The following is a 10,000-nucleotide window of genomic DNA, read 5'->3' on the forward strand; positions in this document are numbered from 1 at the left end:
CAGGGGATGCTCATGTCGATCAATAAGCAAACTTTATTGTTTTGGTCTTTCACAACAATATCCGGTTTATTGGCTTTGATGGTTCGGTCTGTATGTACTGGAAAGACCCACAGAATCGTTACATTTTCTCCTTCAGTTACAGCTTCAGGGTGGTGATTATACCACTTATCGGCAGTTTTGATATTGTAATGCCGACTTATTAGCCAGTGTAGATATTGGCCAACTCTGTCATGTCTTAATTTATACTCCACTGGTGCTAAGACTTTACATCCAGAGATTAGGTGGTCCACTGTTTCAATCATGTCGTTGCAGAATCGGCATTTTGGGTCTGCTCCATTTTTCATCACATTGGCCTGGTAGTTTCGGGTTAATAGGCTTTGATCTTGAGCAGCCAGGATGAAACCTTCGCTCTCTGCTTTTAGCCCTGAGCTCCGTAGCCACTGATGGGTTTGCTTCTGGTCAACATCAGCTTGTTTGCTACGGGCCACATATTTGCCGCGCAGAGGTTTCTCCTCCCACCTATTAGCCAATTACTTGTGCGCTTTTTTCGTTGCCATTATTTTCACCTTCTTTGCAACAATAGTTGCCGTACTTCCCTCGGGTTGTTCAGCTTGGGTATCCTGCACGAGATCAATAGCAAATTTTTTGCTTTCCTTTATGATAGAATGAAGCTTCTTTCGTCTCTCGTAAATTTCCACGAGCTTTAGCATCCAGTCATTCGTTATTTCAAGATATTTGGCCAGTCCAATTGTGGTTGTTTAGTAAGCTAGTTCAAATTGGATCAGGCCTCGACCTCCTTGGGCTCTGGGGAGGTAAAGGCGATCTACGTCTGTCTTTGGGTGGTGCATCTTATTACAACTCAGCAGCTTGCGTATTTTCCTATCTATTTTCTTTACTTCACTCATATTCCAATTCAACACATTGTAACTATATGTAACAACTGGAATTGCTAAGGAATTTATAGCTAACACCTTGTTACGTACATTTAGTTCAGATTTCAGGACTGCTCGAACTCTCCTATAAAATTCCTTCCTGATCTTCTCTTTCATGCTTGCATGCTGAATACCAGAGCCTAAATATTTGTAGGTTGTTGTTATTATTATTATTATTATTATTATTATTATTATTATTATTATTATTATTATTATTATTATTATTATGTGAGGGGCTGGAATTAACAAAATTAATGTTGGAACTCCCAGAAAATGAACTTTTATTTAGCAGACTAGTATTATGAGAAGATATAATTTGTGAAAGATTCTTTGTGTTGGAGAAGGCAACTCTAACTATATGAGAATTAACAATTAAATAATATCTAGAATTTTTTGGAAAGATCTTACCAACCACTTCACGGAACTGCAAAGGAAAATTAGATTTAATTTGTTTTCCGTACGGAATAACAAACCAGACAGTTTTCCTAGTAATAGTCAAATTGTGAATGGTACTATCTTTAATGAACGGTGAAATACCCCCAGAGTGAAAAAATGGGCTTAAATAACGCTCGCCTCCCTTACCCCGTAAAGGAATTTTATGTTTTGTGTTGTTTACAATATTAGAATTAAAATCACTCTTCTTATTACAACTAGATTTCTAGTCTTGAACAGTAGATGAAGGATGAGATTGAGCAGAATCAATGTGTGTAACTTTTTCTTTATACCCTGCCTTAACTAAGGCAGAGTTATAAAATTCTGCCTTGTCGTTAAAAATGTCAACATTGGCGGATAGTTTAGACAATCTAACTGAAATGTTTTTAACTAAATTCTTAGTAATTGCCCTAGCGTGATTACTGGAAGGACTAATATACTTGAGATTGGTGGAAGGTTTGTGGTATGGGAAGTATGAGTTATTTTGCAAATTAAGAGTAATATCTAAGAAGTTAGCTTTAGTTAATTCATCGTCAAAAACGATGTGAAAGCCCGTTCTATGAAAGACCTAACTAATCTATTCTTAATCTTCTGTATTTTTTGATTTGAAATGTTTTGGAAGTAAATCAAACAATCATCACGATATAGACCTCCACAGATGTCTGGGAACTGGTGGGCCATGTCATAAAGTATATATGTACCGACTAAATCAGCAATTTGTGCTGAATCTGAACTTCCCATTGGGAGTATCCCTCCGGACCCACAACTTGTTATCGAACTTAATGATTGATTTTCTAACAGCCAGTACCACATTAATTTCCTCTCACAATAAAGAGAGACCTGGTGTATTGTGTAAAAAGAATTTGAATAGCATCTGCGTTCAACTCCATTTATTTACTTATATATATATGTATATATATATAAGTATGTATATATAATTCCTCAACATGCTACTAGTGTCTCTTATCTAAGTACAGCATTCTTACGTTTCAGAGGCAGGATTTAATGCCTCTTTCCTATCAAGTTTTAGCATAAAATCTCCATGAAACCATATTCTGCTGTGTTTAAAATCAGAACCTCCCAATGAAACCAGTCTTTACTATCATCCAGAATGTTTCCCATTCATATTAGTGTAACCGTGAAATGACCAAGAAGATAGCATTAAGCTATGTACTCGTGTGTCACAGATTCGCGGCTGCAATTTGCGATTCGTTTTTTTCTCTCTGGACAGGGCACTGGTTTCTACACTGTATGAATTTCACCTTTACCCACCTGTACAACGTAGTTCCTAAATAATAAGGCAATGTTACCTGTGATAAACAGGTGGAGTATTTATCTTACAACCGCTTTCGGTAGCGAATTGGCACAGACGTTAGCGCTATCACGTGGTTGTTCGGTGTAGGCCCTCCTTCGTCGAGTCATCATTATGCGAGGTGGAGTTAGCGTAAGAAGGGCTGATGTAGTAGATTCATAAATTAAATGTGAGATCAGGATGGTTGCATATATTTGACTAGGGAAACAGAGCACGAATCTCAAGAACATTCGAAATGCTGTTCATGGCATACCTTCAAGTTGACTGGTCGATTTTTAGGTTGTTCGCGTGAAACTTTTTTGATAATTTCACAGTTGGGGTTTAAATCCCTAAAGTACATTGGACGAAATATCCTGCAGTATTTGTTCCACCTCTCTTCACTCTGAGTTCAACTGCCGAAGTCAACTGTACCTTTTATTCTTTCGGGGTCAATAAAATAAAACATTAGTTTAAGGAATGAATTGATAGAATCATTAATGATATCCATTACGGCTTCTATTCCGGTATTTTGCGTCCCGAGTTATTGATTGGCTGTATTAATTCCTCGCTTGGTTTAACACCACCATCTGGCCCTTAGGTTTTTTTTTAGTAGAGTTCTCTATGCTACACGCATTCGGGTTAAGTGGAGACCCAAATAGTCTCGAAAGTCACCCAAAAAATAGAGTCTAGAATACCTGACAAAATGCCAAAACGCTTGGTGGTGTAAGGACCGTGCGAAGCGAGGTGATGAGAATGGCTCCTTAGTACATCACAGTCCTTGCAATAAATATATAATTTGAATAGTACATGTAAGTGCCAGAGGGGAAAGGAGGCACAACCGCGTAGAATGATTAAGAGAAGATTTATTGAAATGTTAATATCTGTGTCTGTGTGTGAGTCATGTATACAGAATAATAGATATGCCGTGGTGGCGAGGCACAAAGAAGCCAGCGCCATTTTGAAACAGCGAGATCTCAGAAACCACATCTACACCAAACACAGACAAATATACAACTTCACCCCCAACTACCTCAAAAAAGCAAAACACACAGAGGAACAGTATTATCAAACTGACACACAAACACATCAGTAAAACATACCCACTCCAAACTCTGTGCTGACAATGAGCGCTAATAAAAAAAAAGCCCCAAACTAATGTCCTTCGTCGAAAAAAGGAAAACATTGAAACAGAGTGAAAGGTCTTCAGGACCAGCACTTTCAAGGTGCCAAAAATGTTACAGTATTATGGTTACGGTTGAATTTGGAGACAAAATATTGAGGGAGAATTTTCCTAATCATGTGAGAAGTCTAAGCTCAAGGGCCAGCAGTAAGCTCCAAAAAGACTTTCCAAAGGAAACTCAAAGTCCCTATTGTGACTGTGTCACTCGGTCTTCGAGACCACCAAGTAGGTAAATAGCTCGTTTGTTTTACTCCTCTTTCTCTTTCTACCAATATAACAACTTTGAGAGAGGGGTATATAATGTGGTCACAGTGGAAGTAGGGTCGCCTGCTTAATGACCTTAGGTTGCTAGATTTTGGTGTGACAGCTATCGACGAAACCTGGATTTCCGACACACGTACCTTAGCACCTATCTTTGGCGATTTTGAGATCTTCGCATGTCTTACTCTGTAAGAACTAGTGGTGGAGTGGCGGTAGTTTTGGAAAGGCCTGGGTCTCATGATTTAGTCGATCTTCTTTGATCCAAATGGTAAGTTGGTGATCCTACGCATCAACAGAAGCGAACGTCATGATTTAGACTAGTCCTTGTGTATGTCTCGACTGGGACAGGGACACCTACATTTCATTAGGCGTCTGGAGATTTTCTGGAAACATCCCGCTTTTTAGTGCTAGTAGGCGATTAGAACACCGTTTTGGATGCATGACTAGATTGTATGAGGCTAGCTGATAGGAGAGGGAGGTGTAAAAGTTTCGCAAACTGTTCAGTCGTTTCCAGCTGACTGACAGGTACCGACTGGGTTTTCCGAATGTGCCAATGTGGACATGGGGAAACAGCCCCAGATCATCCAGAAGATTTTTAGGTAGAAGCCAATAGATAGGGGTAGCATAGGTTACTTTCTCTTTACTCTTTACCCTTTTACTCTTTTACTTGTTTCAGTCATTTGACTGCGGCTATGCTGGAGCACCGCCTTTAGTCGAGCAAATCGACTCCGGGACTTATTCTTTGTAAGCCCAGTACTTATTCTATCGGTCTCTTTTGCCGAACCGCTAAGTAACGGAGACGTAAACACACCAGCATCGGTTGTCAAGCAATGCTAGGGGGACAAACACAGACACACAAACATACACATACATATACATATATATACATATATACGACAGGCTTCTTTCAGTTTCCGTCTACCAAATCCACTCACAAGGCTTTGGTCGGCCCGAGGCTATAGTAGAAGACACTTACCAAGGTGCCACGCAGTGGGACTGAACCGGAACCATGCGGTTGGTAAACAGCTACTTACCACACAGCCACTCCTGCGCCATGTTCACATTTCAAAGTTGTTGGCTACAAAGATAGCAAATGTGTGATCTGTACGGTTGATAGTGAGGCTGCATAGACAGAGGCCCTGGAAACAAAATTTGTTTTTTTCCCAACGCGCCAAGTTTACGGAGACCGGGTAGGAGAATTATTTATGAGGAAGTTGACAGGGACAATCGTCAACAGCCGATGGTGTCTAGTCCTGAAAATGGCTAGTAGATTTGAATCGATTAGGTTTGTTAGAAAATAGAGAATGAGATTTCCAGAGTAGAGGGAGAGCTAATTAGTAATCTAGAAGAGGTACTTAGTAAAGGCATTGCGACCGAAGCCTGCCGGCGAGATTGGCTCTTGAATGATTCTTCAACGTTAAGCACAAAGGTTGCCTTGTTGGAGCTAGGGTGCGTGCCCTAAGACATGAGGAAACAAAAGCTGTTCGATGGGCTTTGGCAGTAGAGGTACAACGAAGCAACAAATCACAATTCGGTCTTTGACAGATCGGCAGGGGTACGTGCTGCTCGATTTTAAGCAGATATGTGGGCTTTTCAGAGGCACTTTGCTCAACTATTTGTTGGTGGACCGAAGCCCCGGGTGGATTTTATTGCCCACCTCGACGGCCGGCAGCAGTTCTCGTCTAGGGACGCGGAATCCTGTAAAGGGTTGATAACAGCTAACGAAATACAGGAAGCGATGAGTGGCTGCACGAGAGCGAAGTCGCCGGGAGTGGTTTTTCTGCCCTACGAACTTATCTTCATATGCCAGACTTGTGCGGGAGCACCTTGGCATATGTCTAGTGCAACTGGCAACAGAATGCTAGTCTTGTGAAAAGAGGTGTGGTGGTGGCGGTGCTGAGTAAGGACCAAAACAAGGGGATAATTTTTAACAAGTCTACATCTGTAACTCTGTTAAATGTAGAGTTTAAAATTTTGGAACAGTGCTAACTGAGAGGTTAACGCTTATCTATACTCTGTACTATACTATGCAGATCAATCCACAACCTCAACCTCATGTGATACTTTATAGAAATAGTAGGTAAAGAACCTAGCATGGATGGAATCATGATCAGTTTAGTTAAGTTGAAAGATTTCGATAGGGTCAACTATCTTTACTTAGCAGCTGTTCTGGAGGAGGCTGGTTTTGTGTCCGTCTTCTATTGTTGGATCGCTGCAACATACGACAACATTTGTTTGGTGATCAGAGTAAAGGCCACCAGTCGGAACCTTCAGTATTATGCGTTCGGTGTGTCAAGGTGACCCTTAATCCTCTTCTGTACGTACTAACTCTAGAGCCGTTGCTGTAGTAGATGGTGGTTTTTGAGGGGCATCCTGCGAGAGGTAGAATGCAGAAGATCCATGTTCGCATATGCGGAAGATATCACTGTAACAGTGTCGGACAACAAATACATCAAGGTGATTGACATTACTCTAGGGCAATACGAGGTGTGAGAAGAGTAACAATTATTCAGAAGTCGTTGGGCCTGCCGCTCGGTACAAGGAGAGCCAGGTCCTTACTATCCAACAGCGTTGTGAGGTATTGGACAGACGAACGGTTACATTGCTCAAGATACGGTTTGGTCCAGACCTCCATGTGGACAAAATGTGGAGAGAAGTGACGAGTAAGGTTGCTAATTTCACCCAGAAATGAGACGAATAAAAACTATCCCTGAAGGATCGAGTGGAGGTAGTAAATACCTACACCGAATCTATCATCTTCTGCTGCCCATCGGAACCGTTCAATAGCTTGTGTTGTGTCCGTCAAGGATGCTCCTTTTCTTCCCTTCTTTGAGTTACTACTGCAAAAGGTGGAATTTTTTATCTTACCTTGTTTCATAGGTGACTGGAATGGAGCGCTTTTTGTGGAGGGGACGTGTTTTGCCGCTCAGACGGTCCATTTGCTGTCAACATCCACTGCATGGACTGAGCGTGCTGTGGATAATGATGTCCAGACATGTGCTGAGGCTACGATATCTCCAGAATTTCGTTGATGGTGAGCAGGTGTTGTAGTCGTTTGTTAGACGCGACTTCCGCAGCTTGCCTCCTTGATAAGACTGTTGTTCTGGATCAAACGCAGTCCGAGGCAGAGTACGTGGCACTTTTTTGTGTCTTTCCTGTTCCAGAGTGTGAGCGAGTGTTGCAACACCATGTCATGGCGTAATTTGTATCTTCTTGGGTAAGTGCTCTTTTGTACCCCGCCAGGATATATGCCAGGGTGTCTCGTTCTCTACAAATCCTACACAGTTGGTTAACTTTCATAGCCCATCTGTGCAGGTTTACTGGCGCTGGAAGTGCATCATACACCGCCCGCGGCAAGAAGGAGATGTGGAAAGGCTCTAGTCTCTACGGGTCTGTCCACGTGATCTTCCTTTTAAGGAGTTTCCTTTGAATCCAGGCTTTCTGGTGGAGTACATCTGCCTGGAACATAGTCCTCCTTTCCTTGGTATCTGCCTTCTTCCATTGTTGGAAACGGGAAAACTCGAAATCCTGTCGTTCTGTGCATGTAATTCCAACGGCGTTGCATACCTTCTGCATGTTTTCAGCCTGTGCGACGGAAGTGATGACTAATCACTTGCACCCTGAACTCGAGTGCTTGGAAGCAGTTCGTGTTGGTAGAACAATGCCCTGAATTTTCCTGGAAGTCCCGGTCTTTCAATCTTTCTCAGTCACTCCTCTGTCTACTTTTCAGAATTATTGACTTTGCTTGTCATAGAATGAATTGTTAAACCGATTCCCAAGGCATTTGATCACATTTTCTTCAATTGACGGAATAGCCTCTCCTTGTACTTGCAGCTTGATCTCGTTCGTTCATTTACCATTTCATATCGCCTTACTTCTAGATTTCTGAGGCTAAGACTTCATTCTAGCCCAGGTTACTATGTGTTGAAGTGAGCGAGTATTGCAACACCTTATCATGGCGTAATTTATATCTCCTTTGGGTAAGTGCTCTTTTGTACCTTGCCAGGATATATGCCAGGGTGTCCCGTTCTCTACAAAGCCTACACAGTTGATTCACTTTCATACCCCATCTGTGCAGGTTTGTTGGCGTTGGAAATGCATCATGCACCGCCTCCATATGGGCTGTGATCATCACTGTAAGATCGTCCGTCCGTCAAAATCCTTAGTGGATGTGGTTGACTGCCTGACTCCATTGTTGATCTTTGGACTTCTTTATCTGCAGCTGTTTTTAGGAGGTTCATTCTGCAATAAAAAGAACGGGGAGAAATTGTGAAGCCAGTTACAATTCCCGGATCTAGTCTTCCTCATCTGCAAAATGAACAGGTCAGACGCCAAACTCTAAATTTCATAGGGTACAACCTTAAAGTCGACACCATTCCGCTAAATGCAGAAAATTTGTCTCGCTATTGGCTAAAAATACAATTTTTTTCGATTTTTAAACCTCTGTAACATTTTTCTCCATTTTTTTCCCCCACAACATCCTACATTCAAAGCAATGAGACTAGAAGGCTACCAATTTTCAGATTTTTCATTGTCTTTTAAAAAATGTATATTTTGCAAATGAAAAAAGCTAGATCCCAATTCTCTTCTCCAAGTCTTGCCACCAAGTCGTAAAGTGGGCCATTTTGAAGCACAACTAGATTCCTCCAAAGTAGCTGGTGATTGTTCCTTTGATGTGCAGATGGATATGGTAGTGACCTAGGGCTGCATATATGAAGGCATGAGAAACTGATTCATACACATTTTCCCAATCTACCCAGACCACTGTCAAGTCACCTTTACTGTTTTTAGTCTCCCGGATCATTTGACTGAAGGCTCCAGTGTCTTTTTCAGTTTTCTGGCTAGAGATATTTACATAAGAAAAATTATTATTTTATTTATTTCATAAAAAATATTGTTTAATTCTATTTGCTTATTTATTTAACTATTATCATTAACCTGAAGATTGACTATAATTTTAGTTCGAATTTATTTCAATTGAATTTAAACTTAATTGTAATTTGAATTTAATTATAGCCATGAGACATACATAGTGTTTTTACTTATTATATTATATTTATCATTCTTTTTATACTTTTTGGTTAAAAAAATTTTAAATCTTATACATTATATATATTAGATATTATATTAATTATATTTATATTATTTGTTATTTATGTATTGGTTTATGTCTATCACTGCTTGAGTTGCCTAATAGTGGTTTTGTCTCTAATTATTATATATATATATATTATATATATATATATATATATATATGATAGCATTAACAATATTGTGAATTCTTTATTACTTACAATATCATCATCTGCTTAAGTAATATTGTTTTCTTTTCCTTTCTTCTCTTTTTTTCTAATGTCAACCATAACAGCAGCTTATCGGCGCATTTGCTACTTCACCAACTGGGCCCAATACAGACCTGGACAAGGCAGTTTCAAACCAAGTAATATTGACCCATCATTCTGCTCCCACATCCACTATGCTTTTGCAAAATTGACTGGTAATTCATTGGCTCCAACGGAGACCAGTGATCTTTCTATAAATGGTGGAGAAGGAATGTGAGTATGATTGTGTATTTTTTTTTCTTTTTAAACAATATGAAAGTAAGCCTCCTATTGTAAGTCTCCTTGGAACTGTCTAGTAACCATGGCTTGTATTCAGTTTGAACTTTTTACTCTTTATTTCAAAAATCCTCTTATCAACAGTGTGATGTGTGATATGTAAAATATAAATTTGAAGTTAACAATCAATTAGTAATTTCAATTAGTAATTTTGGTGAAAAGTTGGGCATAAGAAGCATCAAATGTGGTGTGCAAGAGAGACGACTGCACTGGTATGGTCATATGCTACGTATGGATGAGGACAGCTGTGTGAGGAAGTCTCACTCCCTAACTGTGGAAGGAACCC

At 40.2% G+C, this 10,000-nt stretch overlaps 1 protein-coding gene across 7 annotated transcripts in view; it reads left to right on the plus strand.

The window, feature by feature from the left end:
- The window catches only part of LOC115219765 (acidic mammalian chitinase), a 70,655-nt gene that overhangs the window by 10,195 nt on the left and 50,460 nt on the right, over positions 1-10,000 (plus strand). For all 7 annotated transcript variants that reach the window (XM_029790008.2, XM_036509705.1, XM_029790013.2 and 4 more), the window contains exon 3: positions 9,465-9,651. In XM_029790008.2, coding sequence (XP_029645868.1) covers positions 9,465-9,651 — 187 coding nt within the window. The remainder of the gene's footprint in view (positions 1-9,464; positions 9,652-10,000) is intronic.

The sequence above is a fragment of the Octopus sinensis genome, linkage group LG15 (assembly GCF_006345805.1).
Source record: "Octopus sinensis linkage group LG15, ASM634580v1, whole genome shotgun sequence".
Classification (NCBI taxonomy): Eukaryota; Metazoa; Mollusca; class Cephalopoda; order Octopoda; family Octopodidae; genus Octopus; species Octopus sinensis.